The 26,628-nt window shown below is 38.8% G+C and overlaps 1 protein-coding gene across 1 annotated transcript in view; it reads left to right on the plus strand.

Moving 5' to 3' along the window:
* Nucleotides 1–26,628, plus strand: part of VGLL4 (vestigial like family member 4) — a 169,765-nt gene that overhangs the window by 18,401 nt on the left and 124,736 nt on the right. Inside the window, exon 2 of the mRNA XM_074198555.1 lies at nt 2,769–2,845. Within this exon, the coding sequence (XP_074054656.1) occupies nt 2,782–2,845 (64 nt within the window). The 5' untranslated portion in view covers nt 2,769–2,781. The remainder of the gene's footprint in view (nt 1–2,768; nt 2,846–26,628) is intronic.

Raw genomic sequence — 26,628 nt, forward strand, 5'->3', positions numbered from 1 at the left:
TACCTCTAGTCTATCATGTGCCTGACAGGAGGTGGGAGGCCAGCTTCATCATTTGTTTTCTCCAGTCATGATTGGCCATTGAATCGATCAGTCCTGAAGTCTTTCATGATTGTTTTTCTTTATATCCTAGGAACCATCATGTAAATTGCCCTCCAAGATCTGCTTATTTTATTCAGCTTATCCAAGCTTTACTAAATCTCTCCTCTTTGTTTTTTTTTCTTATAATACAAAAATATTCCATTGCTAAAATTTGTTTAACTATTTCTTAATCTACAGTCAGTCACTTTATTTCCAGTTCTTGCTACTACCACAACTACTTTATAGTAACAAAGAAGTATAAAAAAGAGTTGCTATTCATTGATTAGGGATTAGTCAAATAAATTGTTATGTGCATGTAATGGAATATAACTGCGATATGAGAAATAATATGGTTAATATTGAAAAGCATTCGAAGACATATGAGCTGATAAAGTGATATAAAAAAAGAATCAGAAAAAGAGTATAAAAAATTTAACAATGTAAATGTAAAAAAAACTAGCAAACCCAACAAAAATGGACTACTCTAAACAATCAAGCCTGACTCCAAAGATAAATCAAGAGGCTGGATCTTCTTTGCAGAGCAGCTGTGGAAGTGGGATGCTAAAAGTAATGGTCTTGGTTCATGTGTTGATTAGTTTTGAACCCACTGAATTGTTAAGTTGTTATTTATAAGGGATGTCTGGGAGGAAAAGGTAGGGCATAATGGCGAATGGAGTTGATACAAAACCAAAAGATAATAATAAATGGTTTTAAAGTTCATTAAGTTTATATGTTTTTTCCCTCTCTCTTTAGTCTCTGGTGCCTATGCCTAGGATTGGTATTTCTGGTCAAAGACTCTGTATAGTTCAGTGACTTGGAGGAGGGAAGGAATATTTCCAAAATGTAAAAATTATGTCTTTATTGGGTGATTTCTATTCTTCTTGGGTTAAAATGCTCAGTTTTATTGACCTTTTTATTTTTAAAAAGTAGGCATTTATATTGGAACATGCCATTTCCCTTTACTGTCAGAATCCTTTCTAAGGCCAGTCAGCAAGCATTTATTAAGTGTTTTCTATGTGCTAGGCATTGAGCTAAAAGCAGGGGGCGGATACAAAGAAAGTTAAAACCAGTCCATATCCTTAAGGAGCTCACATTTCTAATGAGGGAAACAATATATTAAAAAATTGTGTACAAATAAGAAATATAACAAGATTAATTAAAAGTAATCAAAAGACAGAAGGCACTGGAACTAAGGGGGATTGAAAAAGATCTCCTGAAGATATATTACAACTGAGATTTGAAGGAAACAATGAAGCCAGAACGAGGCAGGAAAACATTCCAGATATAGGAACAGCCAAGTAAAATTTGTAGTCAAGAGATGAGATGTCTTGTGTGAGGAGCAACAAGGTCACTGGATCATAAAGATAAGTGGAGGGGAATAAAACTTAAGACTGATGAGCTTTAAAAGGGAAACAAGATTTTATATCTGGTTCTGAAGATAATAGGGATTCACTGACATTTATTAAATTAAAGGAGATAATATAGTTTTAGGAAGGTCACTTTGAAATCTAGGTGGAGTGAGGAGAGATGTGGCAGGAAGGCAATATAGAAGGTTAATGAAATAGAGCAATGATGAAGACTTGAATCAGGGTGGTGGCAGTGTTAATGGAGAGAAGAGGGTATCTAGGAAAGAAATTGCAGAGGTATAATTCAGAGGACCTGGCAATAGATTGGATATGGAAGGAGAGAAGGATTGTGAGCCTGGGTAGCTAGGAAGATGTCAGTTCTCTCAGCAGTAACTGGAAAATTCAGAAGAGGGCAAGAATTGTGGGGAAAAGATAATGAGTTCAGTTTTGGACATGTTGAATTTAAAATGTCTATGGGATGTCCAATTTGAGATGTCCAGTAGGCAGTTGGAGAGGCAAGAATGGAGATGAGGAGAGAGGTGAGGTTTGGATAAATAGATATGAGAATAATCAACATAGAGGCAAGGGAATTGATGAAATAGCATAGGGGAAGATAAAGGGTCTAGGACAAAGCCTTGGGAGTTACTCGTGCTTTAAAGATATTACCTGGATGAAGACCCAGCAAAGGAGACCAAGAAAAGATGGTTAGAGAAGGAGAACCAAGAGAGATCAGGGTCACAAACTAGAGAGAAAAGAAAAGTAGAGGGTGATTGACTGTTTCAAAAGCTTCAGGGAGATCTAAGAGGAGGAAGATGATTGAAAAAAAGGCCTCTTTCAATTCAACGAACATTTATTATCTGAATTAAAATCTTTTTCTGAAGTCTTCCCATGATAGGAAGATGACTCTTGACTTCTCAAAGGCTGTACCCAGAGAGGGTAAACTGCAGCAATATATGCTATTTCAGGAAGCTATTACATAGTCTTTATTTTTTTTTTAATTTTTTTTTAGGTTTTTGCAAGGCAAAGGGGGTTAAGTGACTTGCCCAAGGCCACACAGCTAGGTAATTATTAAGTGTCTGAGGCCAGATTTGAACCCAGGTACTCCTGACTCCAGGGCCGGTGCTTTATCCACTGTGCCACCTAGCTGCCCCCTTACATAGTCTTTACTGATGAATATGCTGGATAGAGGTCTTGACTTGGAAGTTAGGAAGATCTGCTGCTGACAGTCATTCGTAGCATTACCCTAGGCAAGTCACTTAACTTCTGTCTTAGTTTTCTCATCTGATGAAATAAAACATAGTTCCTGTTTCCATGGGGCCCTAATCTTGATGGTGTTTCTTTCAGGCTCCAACCAGGAATGGAGACCCCTTTGGATGTTTTGTCAAGAGCAGCGTCCCTAGTGCATGCTGATGATGAAAAACGTAAGTCAACAATTTGTTTCAAGTACTTTACGATGGGCCTTCTTGCAGTCTTCAGCATATTGTAGTCAGGGATGTGATTTATATTTTTCTTGATTCTCAAGGTATTTGTAATGCTCTTAATTTTGATATTTATTAGAGCTTAGCATCTTATCTTATTTTCTCTGATAATCCAATGATTTATAATCTAACCATTATAGTATTCCTTCCAACAGTACAGATCAAAAATCTATCCATACCCTCCCCATCTTGGACAGCTCTTCTTCATGCCCTTCAAAAATTTGCCACAAGTAATAACATCTTATATGCAAAGAACCTTCTTCAAATTCTTTCCATGTTGCCTATAACCCAGTGGAGTCCATGGGCTGCTGACCTTGATCTTGTGGCATGACTGGCTTATCCTTTTTTTTTAACTAGTCCTACATTTTTCTGATTATAGCCTCTATACCACTTCTCCAATATTTCTAACATGTTGCAGCCAGCTCACATCTATTAAGTAAATCCTCCATTTCCCTTCATTTTGTCAGAGGTTGTAGTTTTCCATACAACATTACTGTGAGAGAAATGTGTCAAAAAAGGTAGGCCTTTGTGCCACAAAGAAACTTGACATCTTTTTAAACACTGTCTAATGTTCCAAGGCAATAGAGCCCCCATTCACTCTCTTTCTAATCCTGAGTCAAATTCATCCCTTTGCATTATCTATAATAGATAATACTGGCACTAATGGATGAGCTCTCAGAGCTATCTGTGGGTCAAAGACTGGACAATAGACATTCTTCATCCACTTGATGCTTCCTGTATGTATAGTCAACAAGCATGTTTTAAATGCTTTTATGTGCCAAGAACTGGGGGATACAAAGAAAGGTAAAAATAATCCTGGCTCTCAAGGGACTCATATTCTGGTAGGGGACAGAACAAGCAAGTAACAGTACAAGCAAGGGATAAAATAGAATAAACTGAAAATAATTAACAGAGAGAAAGCAGTACAATTAAGGGGGAATGGAAAGACTTCCTTCTGAAAGTGCAATTTTAGTTGAGATTTTAAGGAAGCTATGAGACAGAGACAAGGAGGGAGAGTGTTCCAAAAAATAAATGAAGATGTCCTGAGTCATTGTTTTCCTTCCTTAGTGAATACTAATACTCAAAGGGGAGTCTAGCTAAGTTGTCTTTATGATTTTGAGGCTATCCCTCAATGGCTTCAAAATTTTATTGCAGAGGCAGCTAGGTGGCACAGTGGATAGAGCACCAGGCCTGGAGTCAGTAAGACCTGAGTTCAAATCTGGATTCAGACTTAATACTTACTTAGCTGTGTGACCTTGAGCAAGTCACTTTACCCCAATGCCTTGCAAAACCAATCCCCAAAACATAACAAAACAAACAAAACTTTATCACACAAATCTCTCCTAATTTGTACCTAACTGATCTTATAATATAACTGCTTTCCTGTCTTTCTTCTGTGCAATTTCTATTTCATCTAGGATTGATTCGAGCTGTGATGTTAGAGTTCAGATGTAGTGATTCCACTATTTTTGGTAATGAAAAGAATTTGTAATAAAATTCTTCACATACCTTTTCCATATTTCATTTATTTGTTTTTCTCCTTGGAGTTTTATTCTTCTAAGTTCTTAGGATGGTTTCCCTTTGTTGGAGTTCTCACAAAGTTTTCTCTACACTGTTCCCCCTCTACTCCTCTGTTTTATGAGGCAATACTGTTCACAATCCACCATTCTCCTCTGTAAGATTTTATAAAGAAATTTACATTCTAGACCTGTATTTTCTTCCTGTTCACTTGGCAAGGAATTCCAGTACTTGCTGAATGAATGTTTTCTAGGCTCTTTTGGTCTCTTTATTATGTCAATTGCTTTACATTAATTAAATTTCTGTAGGAAATTATTGTGTTAATCAATAGTTTCCTCTGTTTCCCACTTTTCAGGATCAGTACTTAATTTTAAACAAATCAGGGGGGCAGCTAGGTGGCGTAGTGGCCTTGGAGCACTGGCCTTGGAGTCAGGAGTACCTGAGTTCAAATTCGGCCTCAGACATAATTACCTAGCCGTGTGGCCTTGGGCAAGCCACTTAACCCCCTTGCCTTGCAAAAAAAAAACTAAAAAAAAAGAAAAAAAACAAATCAGGTTGCAATTTTAATTGTAGGTCACACTTTTATTCATTCTTATTTTTCTAGGTTTATGCTACTTTTTTTTGTTTTTGGAAGACAGTGGAGTTAAGTGACTTGCCCAAGATCACACAGCTAAGTATCAAGTATCTGGAGCTGAATTTGAACTCAGGTCCTCCTGACTCCAGGACAGGTGGTCTATCCATTGCATCACTTACCTAGCTGCCCCTGTTACTTTCTGTCTTCTGAAAAGTTGGTGGTCTGTCTGTATAGAGAACTGATTCATTCATGATTATCCCAAGAATAATGAATTATTTTCTGCGTATTAATATATGAGTACTTTCTCTTTTATGAGTTGTGTGGGTGCCACTTCCATTGACTCCTGATTTTCTCAAGAACCCATTTTTGACTAATTGACATAAGACTTGTGTAAAATTTATAAACCTTTGACCTCTCTCATTCTTTACTCCTGAACCATATTATTTCACCATTCCCCTTATGCACTCTTTTGAAATGAAGTTAATGAGTAATCAAAGGATATGTTGACTTAATTTGGAGGGTCTTATTAAATTCTTAAATTAAATCGGCTTCTGCAATAAACATTAGTACATAAACACTCGTGATTTTGGGGGGGAAATATTTATCATAAGTACTGCAATTTTAAATGACCAGCTACAAGGGAATGTTATTTATGCCCTTGGATACTTGATAAAATCCATCTCCACAAACTTACTTCCCAGGAATTCTAGTGGGAAGCAAGGTGTTATCTGTTGCCTCCACTCATGTACCTATGCTTTGAAATCTTTCAGCATTATAATTGGTTGAGAGCATGGAGAAGGTGAAAGGGAGGGTAGTGAGAAAATCTGACTCATCCTAAGGCTGACTTTGGGCTTGTTCTCATAGAGATAGCAGCCTGTTCTTCCAGGTCTTGGCTGGACTCAGAAACTCTCCCCTGCACAGGTGGTCATGAGTTCATTGCTAAGAACAAAGGTGCTAAAGTTTGTTTGGGACTTGAATTGCTAATTTAACTCTTGATGCTCCTAAGTCAACCTCCAGGTTCTAAAATGTACTGTAGGGACTATGAAAAGATTAACATTCACCCAGGGCTTATTGATTAATACTTCATCTTGGGTACACTGCATCTATGAAATGCGCCAGGAAGCAATTGCCCAGTGCTGAAATAAGCCCTGGCACCACAACAAGAAGAAGGAAATATGAGATGAGATAGATCAAGGGGATGGCAGGATCAAGGGAAGTGTTTGTGTATTTTCTGAAGAGCAGGGGGAGACTTGGATGTACTTGTAGGCAGCAAGGAGGGATCCAATAAAACGTAAGAGAAAGGGAGAGGGACAGAGAGAGAAAGAGTGTGTGTGTGTGTGTGTGTGTGTGTGTGTGTGTGTGTGTGTGTGAGAGAGAGAGAGAGAGAGAGAGAGAGAGAGAGAGAGAGAGAGACAGAGACAGAGACAGAGAGAAGGGAGAGGAAAGGGAGGAAAGGAAGAAGAGAGAGCAGGAAGGTAGAGATCAAGGGAGGGAGAACAGAGAGAGGGGGGGAGAGAAACGGAGAGAGAAGAAAGGGAGGATTAATGGGGCAGTTTCTCAAAGATGTTGGGCAAGAAGGAAATGTGATCAAAGGTGTAGGGGTTGATCTTGGCAAGGAAATTTACCTTTTTTCAGAGACTAGGTAAAAGAAATAAAAGACAGGTGAAAATATAAAGAGGTTTTTGAGGAGGAAAGTAGGAAAGAAGAGGAAATTCATGATGCTTGACTTCAATTTTCTCAGTTAAGCAAAAGAAAGGGGGTGGAGAGAGGAGTGGCATATAGGGTTTTGAGTGGAAGAGAAGAGAGGGGTTAGAGCAGTTACTGTGGAAAGTGTGGCAATCATTCAGGAGAGAATGAAAGTACCATTGTGTAGCAGTTGAGATCAAATGACAGGAATCTGAAGTGGACTCCAAAGACATAGTTGTATGACATCCCCCTGGTAGCATTCACCAGCATGGGGAGTGGTTGTGGGGATATAGATGGCAGAGACCAGTCAGTTTTAAGGAGTGGCTGATTGTGCATGGGAGTCAGACAAAAAGCAAAGGATTCAGGGTGAGGATGTATTGAATTAGTCAACTATTAGGTCATGTGAATAAAGGAAAGTGAATCCAGAGTAGAGTTGAAGTAACTAGGAAAAAAATGAGGAGTGAAAGAGAGGTGATGGGAGGGAGAAGAAAGAAAGGGGACAGGAGAGGGAAGAAAGAGAGGGGTCAGAAAAAGCTGGGAGAGATAGAGAAGATAGTGAGGAGAATTTCAGAGTTCAGTATAATGCAAGTGACACATTTTGGGGATAATTTTGAGATCGAAGGTCTAATCACCCTTATGGGTAGCTTAGATAGGGTGGATAAAAATGTAAGTCATGAGATAATGATGAACTGTGAGGCTAGAATGTTTAAGGGCACAACAGTATGAATATTGAAGGTCCCAAGCATGAATGTAAGAGCATACCTATAAACTTACTTTGGTGTTTAGTCATTTCAGACCAGATTTGAACTCATCTATCAGAATACGGGACTGGTACTCTATCCAGTATGCCACCTAATGCTCATGAGCTACTGAACTTGATTATCTTTAAAAGAAGAGGGAGAGGGGTTGAGGCTGGAGAGGGAGGTTGAGGCTGGAGAGAGATAAATAGAGAAAGGCAGGGAGAGAGAGGAAGGGAGAAAACGTTAGATGTCAGTAAATTATGGCAAAAAATATCTAGGCTGGATAGTTGCTGTAGACAGATGGAGAAGAAATTGCAGAAGAATTATGGCAGAGGGGGATGTAGAATTAGCACTGAGGAACAAGGTTTATGCCCATTCCTCATCCTGGACCAATATTCTGAGATAGAGCCACCTTCATGGAAGAAGTTGGCCAGGGATGAGATCAGACAACTGGGTTTCCATGATGAGAAGAATGTAAGAGAACTACAATGAATGGACATTTGCCTGGAGTTCTAGTTCCAAGGGCATAATGAAAGTGGTAGGTAGAGGGGAATGAAGAAGAGGGTGAGTGGTGATAACATAGAAAAGCAATTTTCATCTTGGTAGGTGTCAGAACCAAAGAGGTCTTTGCCTTAGGCTGAGCCATAGTGGGGAGACACCATTTTTTTCTCTGTGGCTCCTTTCCTTTTGTCTGGTGCTAGCCAGTACTGTCATATGGACCTTCTCTTTTAGCATCTCATCACCCTGGCACCCCTGTGTTTCACACATATTGCCCTCCTCTACTGTCCCTCCCCCTCTGCCCCCCAGCCCATATATCAAAACTCTGAAGGTTTAAAGTCCATATTGTTTAAGAGAAAAAATGCTTCTCCCAGTGTGACTGCAGTCATGGTCAGATTATCCTTGGTACTGCCCTCCCCTCTCCCCAACGCACTTGTCAGATAGACAGATAGACAGACAGACAGACAGACACACACACACACACACACACACACACACACACTCTCTCACACACTGAATTCACCCCAAATACAACAAAAACTAGCTACAGTTCCTTTGGATAATGACTGAAGCACATCTGGGGTCAGAGGACAGCAGAAGTAACAGATGACCAATCTGTACAGACCCTCCTAGGCTTTGGTAGCGGAGTGGGAAGTTGGTATGGGATAGGGACGTCCGCTTCGAAGGTGTGTTCTCACTAAACATCAGAGAGCTGGAGTGGGAGCAGTAGTGTGTGGACCTCTCCCCATCTACCCATTCCTTCCTTCTTCCTCTGGGTTAGTAAGTAAATAAAAAGTAAAAGACAAGTTCAGTTTCCCTTTGTGTTCTGGGTGCAGTTAATAGGTGATGATCTGCCTTAACTTCTCCAACAGTTTTCTACTGGAGACTTCCCATTCTACATTTTGCAAAGAGAGAAATCTTTCCTTTTCCCCTAAGCTTATAAAAGTTCACATTTTAATAAGAAGCTAGAAACATTGGGATGAATATTAAAACCAGAGCAATTATAATAAGTCTTCTCTAGAATAATCTTCATTTGGCTCCATTGTTGCTTCTCTTTGTTTAGAAGTAGATTGGCATCACCCTGACATAATTCTGTTATTATTTTAGATTATTTGATTCATTTCCCTAAGTTAGTCCCACATCAAGAGGAGGAAAGGTGTAAAGAATTCTGAAATAATTTTTGTTGACATAATTATTGTTAATGTTAAGATACCTTGGAAAACCTTTTCCTACACCAGCCTATACTGCCTAGAGCCCAAGGACTGAATGGTATTTCCTAATATCTAAAATTGTTGAGTATGGCAAAATCATATTCTTCTTAAACCTTGGCCTTAGTATTTCATTTAAATAACAACTTAATATTAAATAAATATTTAATATTGTCTTTAGGTAAATTTCTGAGGACCCAACAACTTAGATCAGCATCTTCTTCCCCTGATTCACTGTAGCTTAAATGAAAAACAAGGTTATCACTTTCCTCAATCCTTTTTTTCCCCACTTAAAGTCCTATTTGTTTATCTATGATTGAGAGGGTCGAGGTCTAGACGTGAATCCAGGTGCTCCTTTGGACCCACACATTAACTGTGTGACCATGTACAAATGGTACATTATTAATATATATCATTGCCTTCGGGCAACTGTAAGATATACATTAGAGGCAATTATTGACCAGAAAAAGTGTTCTAGTTTACTTTCTCAAATTATGTAGCAAGAAGTTGCCTCTTTCTGAGTTATAGACCGACTCTACTGCTACTCCTGTCTCTCTCTTTGGAGAGCTGGAAGAAGCAACCAAGGTTTGTTGACAGAGTTCAGCTAACTTCAGAAAAGGATGACAGAAAGAAAGAGGAATGGAAATCACAGAAGTCCCTCCCCAACATCCAAAACCCAGAAGGTGGAGTTGCCCCAAGTGTAAGGCCACATTGAACAAGTTCTGGGTGAGGGGAGCAGTAAATGATCATGGGACTCCCTGTCCTTTGGAGTTTCTGCTGCCTTCCATGGCACACATATTGCCTTCCATGTCTTCCCTCCCTTTGTATTCCCTTTGTTCATAATTATTCACATTTTATCTCCCCCAAAAGTCCAGGCTCCTTGAAAACAGGAGTTCTTTTTTCCCTTTTTTTGTATGCCCTAAGAGGTGAGATTCTTGAGGGAAAGGCCATATCCATTTTGTCTGTTGAAATTTCAGCACCTAACCCAGAACATGACCCAGAGTACTTTGGAGCAGTTTAGTTCATTGGATTTTATTGGGTGCTTGCTGAGTACAGGTCACTTTTTTGGGAAGCAAATGTTCCTGAAAAAGAGGTGTGAGGGGTTCTATATAGTCTACAAGTCTTTAGTCTTTCCTGAACTTTCCCATATATTTTCCTGTATATTTCTTCCCATTCTTATCTTCCTATCTTTTCTTTGAAATTATCAAGTACCAGAGTACCTGTTCTATTCAATTCAGTAAACATTTATTAAGTATTGAGGATACAAAAGAGGCAAAAGACAGTCCTGCCCTCAAGCTTACGATCTAACAGGGGAGACGACATGCAAACAAATGTATACAAATCAAGCTATGTACAGGAAAAATAGGAAATAATTAATAGAGGGGAAAAGTGCTGAAATTAAGAGGATTTGGGGAAGGCTTCCTCTAGAAAGTGAGATTTTAGTTGGGTCTTAAAAAGACCAGGGAAGATTATAAATTGGAGTCGAAGAGGGAGAGCCTTCTGGGCATGGAGTCAGCCAGAGAGCATGCCAAGAGCCAAGAGATGGAGTATTTTGTGAAACAACTAAAAGTGAGACTGGCTTGAAGAGTACATCTTGGGTGATAAGGAGTAAGAAGACTGGAAAGGTAGAAAGGGGCTAAATTAAAAAGGCTTTTTAATGCCAAACAGAGCATATTGTATTTGCCCCTGGAGGCAAAAGGAAGCTATTGGAGTTTATTGAGTAGAGAGGGGAATATGATTGGACTTACATGTTAGGAAAATTCTTGGGAATTGATGAGTTGAGTTCCTCAAGTAAAGTAGTATAGAGAAGAGAAGAGGACCCAGGACCAAATCCTGAGGAATGTCCAGACAGGTAAGCCATTGGCCTAGTTCACCCAACCTCCAAGTAGTCAGAGTGGGTCTTCCTGGCTCCTGGGATCATCTCTCTATTCACTACACCATTATCATCATTCCATTCCATGGAAAGAATTGTAAACTAATGAAAATATACATTCAGATTGACCTTCATATATTACTGGTGGTTGAATTTGAGGTAGTTGTTTTATATTGTTTTATCAGTGATCTTTAATATGGGTGCTGGGAAATCCCCAGCTTTCCTCACTATTTTCTTCTAATGAGTCATGATTGATCAAGGAAGTGATAGCCCATTTTTTTTTTGTATTTTTGCAAGGCAAATGGGGTTAAGTGGCTTGCCCAAGGCCACACAGCTAGGTAATTATCAAGTGTCTGAGGTAGGATTTGAACTCAGATCCTCCTGACTCCAGGGCCTGTGCTCTATCCACTGCACTATTTAGCCGCCCCATGATAGCCCATTTTGAAAATTGTTTTCCTCTTCAATGAAGCCTGGATACAACCAATATTTTCAATATTGATGCTTTCTTGTGGCCTTGCAGTCACCTCCCCTAATTCTAACCCATTTTGAAAATTATTTCCAGTTTATTCTGTATGTATTCCCTTTGTTCATAATTATTCACATTTTATCTCCCCCAAAAGTCCAGGCTCCTTGAAAACAGGAGTTCTTTTTTTCCTTTTTTTTTGTGTCCCCTAAGTTTAGCAGTGCCTAGCAAGCTACAGGTGACGTGTTCTCTGGTTAAATTAGGTTCTGGGGACTGTTCTTGTGCCTTTTGGATATGGGGAGAACTGGTTAGCCAAGGGTGTTGGCCTTCTTAAAGGCAAAATCAGTTCTCTTCTAATAGAGCAATGTTCTTTAGGGTGTGTGTGTGTGTGTGTGTATGTGTGTGTGTAGGGGTTGGATTACTCTATTTTACATGAGCTGCTCATAGAATGCTCATCAAGGAAAGAAAAGTCACTTTTGGGTTATACATTTCTAAACTTAAGATGAAGGTTTTGATAGTTTTGAACCCACTGCTTCTCTACATGTTGCTCCTGCCCGTGTGGACTAATTCCTTTGGGAGAAAGATTTTATGAGGGGTGAGACAGAATCAGATCTGAGGCCAGGTGCCCCCTCCCTCCAGGGGTGCCTGCCCTACAACTGTCAGGGGCTGCTGTTTCTTCAACTTTACCGGGTGGTCAGGTAGAAGGGGCGTTGGAAGACCTTGTTTCCTTGCCTGCCAGGGCAGGGCGTCCAGGGAAGCCGGCTTGTGGGGGGCTTGGGTGGACCCTTGAAGCCGGGCCGGTGATGTCACTGCCCTCCCCATGGGGCAAGCCAGGCCTGTGGTCACGTGTTTGGCTGGGGCTGTTGGGTCGGCCTTTGCGAGCCTTTCTCTCTAATCAGAGCCTCCCTGGCCCTTGGTCTCCTCTTCTGTGCCTTCCCTTTCCATCTTCTCTTTCCTACCCTCCTCTGGCTACCCTTCTCCCAACATGGTGGTGGTGGAATATTAGGCAGGGTGTGTGTGTGTGTGTGTGTGTGTGTGTGTGTGTGTGTCTGTGTGTGTCTGTGTGTGTCTGTGCATGTGCATATCTGTGTGTGCACGTGTCTGTGTGTCTTGTGTGTGTATCTGTGTGTGTGTGCACGTGTCTGTGTGTCTTGTGTGTGTCTTGTGTGTGTATGTGTCTGTGTGTGTCTGTGTGTGTGTGTATGTGACCCTTTCGGGGGCCTCTGCTCCTGCGACTTGGCCAGCAGCAGGCCTGGGGGGGCAGAGCTAGGCTGGACTCCAGAAGGCTACCCAGTTTCTGAAGCACTGACTCCCACAGAAAGGGGCAGCGCCCCCCCAACCATTGTTTGCTCATGATCCTCGAATGTACTGGAAAGAAGACACTATGATGATGTCATTGGGGGCCAATCCCCTTCCCCTATGAGCCTGTGAGCCCCGGGCTGCCCTTGGTGCAGGGCTGCCCTTGGGGCTCCACCACTGTTGCAGCCGCTGTTGGTGGTGCTGAAACGAGGGGGAGCAGGACCCTCCGGCAGGGCTGGATGGGTGGCTCCCCAGAGTCTTCCTGGGCAAAAGTTAGCACAGAGGATTAGAGCCCTGACCTTGGAGTCAGGAGGATGGGAGTTCAAATCCTGCCTCAAACACTTGACTCTTACTGCTGTGTGACCTTGGACAAGCCACCTAACCCTGACTGCCCAGCATCCAGGGCCTTCTCCAGTCATCCTGATTCCTATCCAGCCACTGGTCCTAGATCGCTCTGGAGGAGAAAGAGACTGGTGACAGCACAGCCCTCCTCACTCATAGCCAATTCAGGTGCTTGTCATAGTATCACCTCCCTGATGTGATTGATCTTCGAAAATGAAGGACAAACATTAATAAAGTGAATGGAAAAATTTCTTTGTTTTGGGATTCTCTATTGCTGCTGTTTCAGCTCCCCTCCAGGTTCCTTAAAGTTTCCATTTGTAGTTTGGCTTGATGTTGGAGAGACTAGTCTGGGTTGGGGGGGGGGGGGTGGAGAGGGGTCCATCAGGGTATTCCTCTAGCTGATAGACTTCTGAAGAGTGCTTTAATATTTGGTAGCTTCAGACGGCTAGGTGGTGTAGTGGATAAAGCACCGGCCCTGAAGTCAGGAGTACCTGGGTTCAAATCTGGTCTCAGACATTTAATAATTACCTAGCTGTGTGGTCTTGGGCAAGCCACTTAACCCCATTGCCTTGGAAAAAACCTAAAAAAAAAGAAAAAAATATTTGATAGCTTCTTCTTGAACCCAGCAGCTGGAAATCTGGGGTTTAAAAATATAATCCTTGGTGCTTCAGTGAACGCAATTTACAAGTATATATTCTGAGACTTGAAGCTCTGTTTTCCCCTGCTAGGAATACTGTGTTCACTGAGACGGAATGAGTTTCTTGCATTGCTGTGGGGGAAAAAAAAATCAACATTCTCTGGCCACTGGACTCAGCTAGTTTAGTTAACAGGCACAAAATCCCATGGCTACATCATTTTTGAGAATTTTCCACTTTGGTAAGGATTTGATAGAGCTTGTACTTCATTGGCATTGGATTTGGGGACCCAGAGTCCCCTACTTGTCACAGTGATGGGGCACCAGAGCAGAACTTGAATATTCTTTGTACTGATAATAAATTGTTGCACATATAATAGACTATTATGTAAGCAGAGAAATTTGTTAGAAGCACCTAACCACTGGACTTCCCATAAGCAGGCATCCAATAAAAAATTTGTTGGATGAGTTCAGAGGTACTGTTCTTTAGTGTAAGATGCAAATGCAATTTCTGGTTGTATTAATGATTGATGATTAAAGCAAGTCACTATGCTTCTCAGTTTCCTCATCTGTAAAACCAAGGGGTGAGGTTAAATAATCTCTGAGTCTCTTTTTAGCTTAGAAATTCTGTATATGAATTAATATTAGGGATATTTTATAAATATCACAATTTGTATTATTTATTTGGTTTCAAACTGACTTTGGCTCCTTGAATTGCCATATGGCTGTCTTAGTTGTGAATGCTTGTTATCTCTATGGAGTGAATTTGATTTTTTCCCTTTATTGAATCAGAGGGGTGTGTGTGTGTGTGTGTGTGTGTGTGTGTGTAAACAAATGAAGCTGAAGGAAATGAACTATCTTAAACAGGTAATCCTGTGTGATATTTTGTATGTGGGAATGAGTGGAATAGTTTCCTTTTGCTTTAATCTTTTGGACTATTGTGAAAATAATTCATCACTAAATATGAAAGTGTTATTTAAACTTTTTCATCAGAAAAACCTATGATGATTGAAAGAACCAACAACTTTTGTTATTGTATATCTCCATAGAAATCTTGGTGTAAATCTTGATTTCCTGACTGTAGAAAAAAATCTTTTTTCTAACATGATGAGATAATGAAGAGTATTTGGGGGAATAAGAGGTAAGGTGAAAAACACCTCACTTAGCTAAGAGTCCAGCTGATTTCCCTCTTAGTTAGGGAGTTGAGGCAGAGAGTTTTACATACAGAATCCTTAATAAATAGGAGTCTGGCTCTCCTGCTCTCACCCCTGCCTCTTCCCTCCAGACCTGTGCTAGTTCCTTTTATCATTTTCATCAATGCAAGGGACTTGGGTGATCATTTTTTAATGAGGGCGATCATAGTTTGTCATAGAATGTTTTTTGAAAATTCTTGTAATATACAACTTTTTTTTAACCTCTGAGTGTCCTTTCTAATGGGAATGCGGGGAAAAGAGACTTCTTTTCTACAGTTGTTAACAGTAATTATATTCAGGGATGCTAGTTGATGACTCGAATCAAGAATACCTGAATTCAAATGTGGTATCAGACACTTATTAGCTGTATGACCCTGGACAAGTCACTTCACCCTGTATGCTTCTGTTTCTTCATCTATAAAAATGATCTGGAGAAGGAAATGTCAAATCACTATAGTATCTTTGCCAAGAAAAACCTAAATGAGGGTCATGAAGAGTTGGACTTGACTGAAAAATAATGAACAACAATTCTGTATTTACATATAAACATATGTATATATGTGTACATAGTACCAACTCATTTTTACATTCATGGGCTGAGTCCCGGAAAGCATTGCTGCTCTCAAGTTTTAGGGAATTCTGTGTATGTCTGCACTTCCAAAGCTATGACTAACAAGCCCCACCAATGTGGGATCATAAGATCTGGCAGAAATTTTATAATTAGTTTACTATCTTGTTGCCAACTTAAAACCTCATTATTAATGTTAGCTAGTAGACTCAATTAGTTCTCATCAAAGGTATTTAATAAGATGGCATAGTTAAAACAGAAACTACAAAATCTCCCTTCTGTTCTCCCTTCCCCCAATACATATATATATATATATATATATATATATATATATATATATATATATATATATATATGTACAGCTCTACCTCCTCCCTTTTCTTCCCTTTCCCTCTTTTCTCTTTTTCTCCCTCACTCTTTTCCACTCTTTTTTTTATCTCACTGCCTCTCTCTCCCACTGAGGTTAATCCTCAAAGAAGGATTTACATTTCTTAGAGATCATAAGGCAGAAATTTTATAATTAATTTAACACCTTGTTACCAACTTGAAATCTCATCATCCAATACTACATTAGTGGAGTTGGGGACAGGGAATAAAATATATATTTTATTAAAAAATTGGACCTGTCTTTCCAGCTGTGTGGAGAACTTTCCAGAAGGAAGTAATAAAGCTCCCTCCATGTGAGCAGACCAGCATCTTTTCTACAACTTATGATTTTAGAGCTGTCTGGGAAATGGAAAGGTTACCGAGTCTCCCACAGCCAATATGTGTCATAAGGCCTATTTTTCTTAGGCCTTCCAGACTCGGTCTTTTCCAAACTTTCTGTTTATCTATGTAAATATGTACACATATATACACCTATCTAAGTAGATATATGTGTATTTTATATATACACACACACACACACACACACACACACACACACACACACATATATATATATATATATATATATATATACACACACACATATATATGAAGCAATATGCTAGGAAGTGTTTAACAACCAACTGGGAAAATATGTGCATACAACACAGTTTTAAATGAATAATTTGTGTTAACATTTTCTTCATCACTTTCTTAAAGTCTAAGCAATCAACAAAATAACAAATCAATCCATGATTTGTAGGGTTTGCAAATTTAGGAGGTATAAATTCTTTATTTAACAATCATAGTAGATCCAGCTGGTTCCAACCCATCTCTGCTTCTATGTACAATTGTTTAAGTTAGAGGAAATCATTGTTCCAAAAGAAATAAATTCTGATATCCATCATACCCAGGAAAATAATTTCTCCCAGAAAGCTGAGCAGCAGTTGATATATAGAGTGAATATATTTTAGAGCAGAGCCTTTAAAAACTTCATAATAGCAGTGAAAAGGGTAGAAGCAGTTGTTATTCTTAAATTTTTTGACTGACTTTGTAAAAAAATTCTCCTATGTTATCTTCACTAATATCCAGTTAAACCAAGAAAATATAATATTTTACTTTAAAAGTATATGGGACAGTGAAATGAAGTTTGCTTAACAATTCCATTTTGTCCTCATAATTATTGTTCATTCACTCTTTGTGACCTCATTTAGGGTTTTCTTTGGCAATGACATTGGAGTGATTTGCCATTTCCTTCTCTAGCTCATTTGACAGATGAAACTGAGGCAAACAGTTAAATGACTTGCTCAAGGCTCATACAGATAGTAATTTGTCTGAAGTCAGATTTGAACTCAGGAAGATAAGTCTTCCTGACTCCAGGCTCAACACTCTATTCATTGAGCCACCTAGCTACCCCCTATTATTAATTAATTAGGTTCAATTTATCAGTGAAAGCATCCATAATTTTGGGTTATCAGCCAGCTAATAATAGCTGGTAATTTATATAGCAAACAGTGATATTGCTAAGTCCTTTTGTTGTTGTTGCACATTATGTCATTTGAATCTTGTAGCCACCCTCTGCAAGTTAGGTAATACGGGTATTATTATGTTTGTTCATTTTACCACTGAGAAAACTGAGCTCACACATATGGGCCTTGCCCATAGTCATACAGGCAGTAAGGCTTTACAACAAACTGGCATTCAGACCCAGTATATGAAACTGCTTTCTCTTCTTACTGAGCATCACTGAAGATACGATAGCTTTTAAGGAACGATTTATAAACCCTGAATGACCATATGAAAACATTCTCCAGATCTCTAATAGTAAGAGAAGTGCAAATTAAAACAAATATAAAGTTCAATAAATCATTGAACTTATTTGAAATCATTTTTTTTGCTTCACTGTATAAATTGATGAAGATAAAAAAAGGTGGACAGAGTTTTTGTTAAAGAGGCTAGGGAAAGGCAGGCACTCCAATGGACCTCTGAATTGTTGGGGGGGGCTTCTCAAAGAAATGTCAAAAAGAGTGTTTCAAACCTGCTAGTATTTACTAGTGTTATGCTGGTGTTCAAAGCAGTCACTTTACATGGAGCTATTTGAGTTACAGTACATTAGCCATAGTGTGCTCTAAATCCTATGCTATTAATTAGACTTATAGTGAATGTTGTAATGATTGAAAACTATATTTTGTTTGGGTGTGATAACTGCAGCCTATGGGAAAGACTGTGTGAGGTTGGCAAATTACGTGACCTGCAGGTTCCGAGAGGCAGTGAGGATAAAGCTGTTCTGCAGTCCATGGCTCCAATGCGGTGAGTGCCCATGAGTGGAGCCAATTAGGCTACCTAAGGAGGGTTAATGTGCAAATTAATTCAGCTTTTGATACTCCACACCACACCCTAAGTTGCCTCTTCCCTCAAAGCAGAGGACTGGAGGACAAGAATAAGCTTTCAAAGTTTTCCTTTACAGAGTAAGACCTTTCCAGGTAACTTTGTTTTTCATCTGCTACACCACTTAGTTGGACTCTTAAGAAAATTATGCCCACTTGTTGAATACTCAGTAGGGGCCCCCACTCCTAGCTTTTCAATTTCCTTTTGTGTATTATCTGACTAACCTTAGATTGTAAGCCCCCTGAGAGCAGGGACTTGCTTTTTTCTTTTTTGTATCCCCAAGTCATAGTAGATTCTTAATAAATATTTATTGACAATACCTGCAAGTGTGGCCCACCAGCTTGTCCTATTTCTGGGATATATTAGCTGAGGCATCTGAGCAAAATCTGACTAGGGTCCCATAGGACTGAAGGGATCCATTCATCAATCACCCCTCCCCCAAAACTTTGAAAGATGAGAATTCTGATCAATAGAATGACCAACCATGATAACAAAAGACCAGTGGTGATGAATGCTACCCATCTTCTGGATCTGCTCATCTTGCTCAACATCAGTTCATGCAAATCCTTCCAGGCTTCCCTGAATTCCCATCCCTCCTGGTTTCTGATAGAACAATAGTGTTCCATCACATGCATATACCACAGTTTATTAAGCCTCTCCCTAGTTGATGGACATTCAATCAATTTCCAATTCTTTGCCACCACAAACAAGGCTGCTATGAATATTTTTGTACAAGGGATGTTTTTGCCCTTTTCCATCATCTCTTCAGGGTATAGACCCAGTAGTATTATTGCTGGATCAAAGGGTATGCACATTTTTGTTGCCCTTTGGGTGTAATTCCAAATTGCTCTCCATAAAGGCTGGATGAGTTCACAGATCTACCAACAATGTATTAGTGTTCCAGATTTCCCACATCCCTTCCAACATTGATCATTGTCCTTCCTGGTCATACTGGCCAGTCTGAGACGTGTAAGGTGGTACCTCAGAGGTGCTTTAATTTGCATTTCTCTAATAAGTAGTGATTTAGAGCAATTTTTCATATGACTATGGATTGCTTTGATTTCCTCAGCTGTAAATTGTTTCACAATTTACTATATCTCTTTTGATCTTGGTTACAGTGATTTTTGTCTGTGCAAAAGCTATTTAATTTAATGTAATCGAGTTTGTTTTTAATGATGTTCTCCATTTCTTCCTTGGTCATAAACTGCTTCCCAGAAAAGTGTATTTTTATGGGAGTTACAGATAAAGATTTATTAAAATCCAAGAAAATACAAATTTTGTTTTGCTCCCAAATTATTGAGTTCAATTACATCAAGGATCTGTGACTTCCTAAACCATCCCAATAAAACTATAATATAGTAGATGAATCTTAGGACCTGTATGTAGGAAAGTAACTTGCCCAAGGTCACAGGGCTAGTGTCAGAAATGATGTTTGAATCTAGATATTTCTGACTCCAGTCTCATCCCATAAATAATCATACCTTGCTTGGCCATCTTTATACTTTCACACCTAGATAACATTACCATCTAATGCAATGTAACCTAGTTGATATATTTATTATTTAGTAATTCAGGGTTTCCTATGATGGAGAAGCCGGCAAACAGTTTGGTTTTACTCTTTCCTAGAATAAACAAAATGTTATCCATATTATCTCACTATGTTTTTTTACATAAACTTATATAAAGGATCTTGGAAAGATTTTAAGAGCAAAGAAATGTGGGGTCTGCTTTCTGTTTATTATGAGTAGTCTGTAAATTCTCTGTTATTTCTTTATGTTTTGGGTTCAAGTGTTTCCTTGTAGATTTAAGTTATATGTACGTGGGAAGTCGTTTTTTAAATTTTAATAAATAAATTCTTTCTCAAAAGTGTTGTTTTTAAAATTCAATGAGAAATAGAAGGAAGATCCTCATCAAGAGAGTGCTGTTTATACTTCATCTTATATTGTTGGTGATTAGGAAGCCTTGGAAAACATGAATTCTCAAATCCGACCTGAAGTGATAACTCAGCATTCAATTCCATGGAAGTTCAATGTCACCCAAAGTCATGGATCCTAGAAGTTCATAGTACATGCAGAAGTAATCATTACTCTTGATTATTTTATATCTGATTTCTGTAGGAATTCACTCTGATTCAAGGAATATCATTACATTTCCTTGATTCCCTTTCCCTAGGGTTTTTTTTTGGTATTAACATCCAAATTCTGTGTCTTCCCCCTTCCCTCCCTGAGACAGTAAGTAATCAGATATAGGTTATACATGTACAATCATGTAAAATTCCATATTAGTCATTTGTACAGGAAGACACAAATAAAAGAAAAATGAAAAAAGGGAAAAATATCATGCTTCTATATTCATACAATATCAGTTCTTTCTCTGGAATGGTTATATGCTTCATCATTAGTCCTTTGGGATTGTCTTGGATTATATATTGCTGAGAATAGTTAAGTCATCACAGTTCTTCATGGAACAATATACCTGGGGGGGTTGAATTTGTCTAGAATATTGTTATCTTGCTGAACTATCTGAACATACACATTTGACTTAATTTATGAGTGAATGAGTCAGTGACATTTGGGTAACCAGCAGAAGTTTCCCTGGAACCCATTGAATATGATATATCATAAATCATTACCTGCAGTCAATTTTCCATCTTTGTTCCTGGCGTGCTGGGCTTTGTTTAAAACTGAGAAGGGAAGAGAAGTAAAATAATTAAGAAATTTTTAATGTTTGATTCCTTACTGATCAATGATCAATAATACTTGGCATCTCTGAGACAAGATGTGCTTTAAAATTTATAATAAACTTAATACAACCAAATAAACCTATATAATACAGAAGTCCAGTGTTTTATCCACTGTGCTACCCCTTCTCTAGTCTAAAGAATGGACACTTATCTATAACTAGAGGGAGAGTAGCACAATGAATAGAACACTGGACTTAGAACTGGAAGATCTAAGTCTGAGTTCTAATCCGAACACCCCCTTGTGCTGTGATCACAAGTTAATCTGTCATAGCCTCAATTTTCTGATTCCTAAAATGGAGTTAGAACTTTCATTAAGTTCTTTTGGGTTGTTTTCAGGAGAGTGCTTCACAAATCTCATGTAAATGTTAGTTAGCCTATAGACATATTGAAGGTTGTGGCTGTGTAGTCTCTATTTTAAAAATAAGTTTTTATGCATGTTTTCTGTTTCTTATATCATCGTAATTATCCTAAGTCATGCTCCCCTTCCCTCTCCCAGGGAACCATTTCATATAATTAAGCAGTATTTTTCAAAGAGGATTAAAAACCAGCTAACTGACCCATGCATTGAAAAGGTCTAAAAACACCAGAGTAATTACATAGCTATTTCTCATATATAATTTCACTTTTTAAAATGTATCAGGGATCCAGGCACAACAGCTCTGCTAGTAGCTGTCATTTCTTACTTTCTCAGTTTTTGCAATGGGGATGCCTTCTCTACCTATTTCACAGGGTTAATGAACAAATCAATGGAAATGTTACCAATATGATTGTTCTGGGAGTCAAGCAGCATGAATAATTCAGGATATCTCAAAGGTTTAAGCTTTGACAACTTAAAGCTAAGCCATGAGACTACACTAAAACCTTTGGGATAATCTGTGTATGCAACAGGTTAATGAATAGCCTTGTTGTCCTAATGTGATAACTATCTTTGAAGACAAGTCATTTGTAAGATTATTGTGACATGTAAGATAATCTATAAACAAAATACACAAGATTTAAGGCTAGAAAGGACCTTAGAAGCCCTCATTTAAAGATGAGAAACCTGAGGTTCTGGAAAATGAGCTGCTCATTCAAAGCCAGGTCCTCTGTGCCTCCAAATCCCGTGTCTCTATGGGACCCTCATTCTTGATCATCTCCCTCAGCATTTAAGAGCCTGCTCACAGAGCCTGAAATTTGGGACAAGCAGACCAGGGACAAATGATGCAAGGTACAGGCCACTGCCGTCACCTTTGGAAGTCCACTATGATATTATTTCCAATGTTCAATTCAACTCAGCAAGCATTTATTAAACCCTCACTGTGAGCAAAGCAGTGGAAATTAAAATACAGGAAGCAAAAAGTTTATTCCCCCAAATAATTCACTTGGTAGAATAGAAGATTCACCCTTAGAGGAAGAAAAAGGAAAAATAAAAAAAAAAACCTGCTGGGGGAGGGGGAAGCAGCAAAGAGGAAGGGATCCAGGCCACAGGAGGTGACCCCTCAGATGAATTAGGAAGAAACTTGAGTATTCTATGAAAGCAGGAGGAAGTGCTATCCTTCTAGGTAAGAGGCTTGACTTTGTAGGGGAGAAAATTCAAGGTGCAGCAAATAGCAAGTCTGCTAGTCTGAATGGAAAGTAGAATGAGTAAGAAAATAATACCAAAGACTAGTGGTGGAGTTCTCTGCCTCACCTGCCACAGCTTCTCGCCAAAAATGAAAAATGACTCCAGCTTTAGAGATTAGAAGCCACAGGCTTCAATTGGATGGTATACGTTAAAAAGATTTTAAGGAAATGAAAGTTTTTGAAAACAAGAAATTGTCTATGAATTATATATGTGTTATGAATGTATATATGTGTGTGTATGTACATATATAAATATTCTAGTGCTTGTTCTTTTTAAATTAGATAATTTAAGGTCAGATTCCTATTCTTCCACATATACTAGTAGACACTAGTAGACTTTTAAATGGATAAGATGGGAGGTTTTAGGGTAAGGGTGGGGACCCAAAGGCATGATGTGATGCTCAGTTTGATTTTATCAGCACTATCTGTTTGCAGGTACAGCATAGGGATTAATTTCTTCCCACTGCCCTGTTGGGCTATGCATTTCAAAATAACCCCTGTAGATGTGTGGATAAGGAATATTTTTAAAAGTTGTAGGAGATCTGTGAGTTGCATTTACAAAGGACAATGATAACTTTGTTTCACAGACCGAATGACCATCAGATCAGCTAAGAGTACTTTACTTATAAGAACTTAATGAGTTCTTCTTCCTGTTTTTCTACTTTAAAATATTTTTCATGTTTTTCAACATTGGGAAAATACTCAATATAATTAAACATATCAATAGCAAAACCAACAGAAATCATATAATTATCACAATAGATGATGAAAAAGTGTTTGGAAAAAATCTATTCCTTTTAAAAACACTAGAAAGTTTAGGAATAAATGGAGTTTTCCTTAAATAATAAATAGTATCTCCTTAAGGAGAGCTTAGGTTTGGCTCTTTTTCTAGGGACTCCATAAAAGAGAATACAAAAGTAGTCAATGTACATTGTAGGATAAGTATAAGGCAGCTATTTTCTGCACTATAAAATAAATGTTTAAAACATAAAAAATTCATAAGCATGCTTTGACTAAGACTTAAAAATGACTTCTGTTTTATTCTCCCTCTACTTATGTGGTGAGACTATTGAATAGGCATTTTGCCTTCAAAACAGCTCTGCCTTTTCCAAGCAGCTACCTCAAGATCCATGTCTTTTGGCAAGTTGGGGCATGGCCTGGCTCATCATTCTGGTGCTGGTTATCTTCTCCAAAAGGGGGGTAGGTTCAAAAAGAATTCTTCCTCCTGCCAGTCAATTCCATTGGAAGACCCCAGGAGCTCTTACCTTCCCAAGGTAGCTTGTCCTGAAGGGTCTATCTCTCAGAATCACTCAGGGATCTCTCAGGGAAAGAACCCTAAACAAGAGGCAGCAGCCAGCAGCTAAAATCTGGGTTTTGGCTCAGTAAGGCAGTCCAAGTGCATTGCCATAGATAAGGACTAGAGTAACATTTCCCACACTTGGGAGGTCCAAGAGAAGGTCTCCATATTACTCCCCATTTGTCAGGTGGGAAGAGTGAGACCATCAGAAGGTAGAGTCACTCCTGCTAAGGATTATTGGATGGATGTCTTCCAGGATCAGTGACCAATCCTCTTTTCTGTGCCTTTCCCTTCCCTACTGCCATAAGAGGGCCAGGGAATTGTTGGGTTGTTCCAAAGTCCTTCAGCACTGAGCTCACGTATCCTCCAGAGGTGGCCAGAGGAGCTCAGATCAGCAGCTACATTTGTATAATTAGATAGACCAATTATGTATGTCTAATAATGTCTTCTATTTGTTTGAATGATAAAAATGTTTTCTCTCTCCATAACTGAGAGACTCTCTTTTTCTTCTAGTTTTTTTAAATGTTTACATGCTCAGGAGAATACTACATTTTCCCAGGTTCACCCCCCTCCCATCCAATTTCTGTCTAATGTGAGTCCCCACCCCTGATCCTCTTCCCTTACTGGGTGTGGTTATTCAGGTTGCCCAGGGCTCCTTTCAAAACCACTTGAGGTAGGAAGGACTAGGACTGGCATAACAACTGGTGAAAGACCAGTGCCCTTAGTCTTCATGCTAAGGGTGCTATGCTTTTTGACCCCTTCTAGTCCTAACAGTTTTTGACTTTGTAATTCTAGATAGTGGTCAGTAGATTTGTATCCTGAGAGAGCTGGGCTCTCCCCACCTGCCGCTGCTGCTGAGAAGATGCAACAGCAAAATGATGCCACCCAGCCAAGAATGCGTGTGTAATTACCCGGCAGAGCGGCTTTCCGGGTGGTATGCTGGGACGTGTTGTGACTTGGGGTTGAAACTTGCCTCTGTTGTGGAAAATGATGGGGAGTTGAGAGAATTCCTTAGTAACATGTGATTCTTGTAGAGGCAGAGGTTCTTGGCCTATTAAAGTTAAAATGGAGTGGCTTTTAAAAAGAAGAAAAAAATACAATGTCTATTTTCCCAACATAAAGCAGGGTACAACAATCAGAAGCATGTTTTTCCTGTCCAGGCATTTATATTAAGAGTTAAATGAATGCTGGGAATTTAAAGTTACTTGATTATGAAAAGGGACAGTTCTGTGGGATCTAATGCTTTGTCCTTTATTCTTCTCACTCTGAGAAAATGCCTCACACTTGAAATACCCAACAGGGATACTTTGTTTTCTTACTGTCGAGGACTCCTCTTGACTCAATAAACTCTTCTTCAGAATGATGTCTTAATGTCTATTTTTGGAGGTCTTACCCTTAGTTTACAGATGAGGAAACTGAGTCCCTCATAGGCTGTTAACTTGTTTAAATGAGAATTCTTGTTGCTAGAACTGGGGTTGGGTCCTGGATTTCTGGTTCATTTTGCCATTTTCCTCTTACACCCACTCTCTCCCTCTGTGGCTGCAAATAAGTTTTAGGATTCACCAGTTGGGAGGGGTGGTGTGAGAATTAAAAAGTGAAGATCTTAGGGTGTATTTAACCAGAAAGTAATGACTGGAATGAATGCATTGAAAGTTTTTGCCAGAATTCTAGGCAAATACCATAGTCTGATGAAAAATGTGAGGCATTCTAAAAACCCATTTTTAAAAGAGGACTAGCCTGTGATGCTGGTCTCTACTACAGTTTCTGGAATTTTACTGATTGAGACAAGAAATGGGCATTTTATAGATGTTATAATAGCAAAATGAGCCCTTGTAACTTTTTTGCTAGTTTAAGCAATCCCTCATGAAGTATTATTTTGCTTTTTTCCTACCCTAAGTTATACTCAGTAGATGAATAATTGAGAGATTTGTGTGTGTACGTATGTGTATTCAGCATGTGACTATGACATGAGAAACACATTCAGTAGTAAAAGTGTGGCATTATTTATATGTACATGTTGGAGAAAGGCCAACATTACTTCATGAAATGTCAATGAAGCAATTCCAGAAAAACCTCATCTGAAGTCCCTGAAGTCAATCTCAGTCTTTGAGAGACAATTGACAAGCTTTAGAGAACTTTTGGTTCAGCTTCTGCATTTTACCTTGAGAAGCCCAATTCAGAGACTGGTGCTCAAGGTCAGATAGTTAGAATGATAAAATGGGAAATCATATCTAGTTTGTCTGATTCAGAATATAGGACTTTTCCCACTACAAATATACTGTTCCTTTTAAAAAATGTATCTTATTTTTATCTAATTCCATGTAAAATTCTTCTCCTTCCCCTCCTCCATCATAGACAAGGCGGGCAATTTCGTATAGATTATACATGTACAGTGAGGCAAAACATATTTCTATATTAATCATGATATGAAAGATGCAGATAAAAAACCCATGAGAAAAAATAAAAGGAAAAATGCTTTGATCTGTATTTAGATTCTATCAGTTCTTTCTCTTGAGGTGTGTAGTGTTTTTCATTATTGTTTCTTTGGAATTGTTTCGGATCCTTGAATTGCTGTGAATAACCAAATCATTCATAGTTGAAAATCATTCAGTATTGCTGTTACTGTGTACAATTTTCTCCTGGTTCTGGTTATTTCACTTTGTAATGGTTCATGTAAGTCTTTTCTGGTTTTCTGCAATCGTCCTCATCATTTCTTATAGCACAAAGGTATTCC

The sequence above is a fragment of the Macrotis lagotis genome, chromosome 8 (assembly GCF_037893015.1).
Source record: "Macrotis lagotis isolate mMagLag1 chromosome 8, bilby.v1.9.chrom.fasta, whole genome shotgun sequence".
NCBI lineage: Eukaryota > Metazoa > Chordata > Mammalia > Peramelemorphia > Peramelidae > Macrotis > Macrotis lagotis.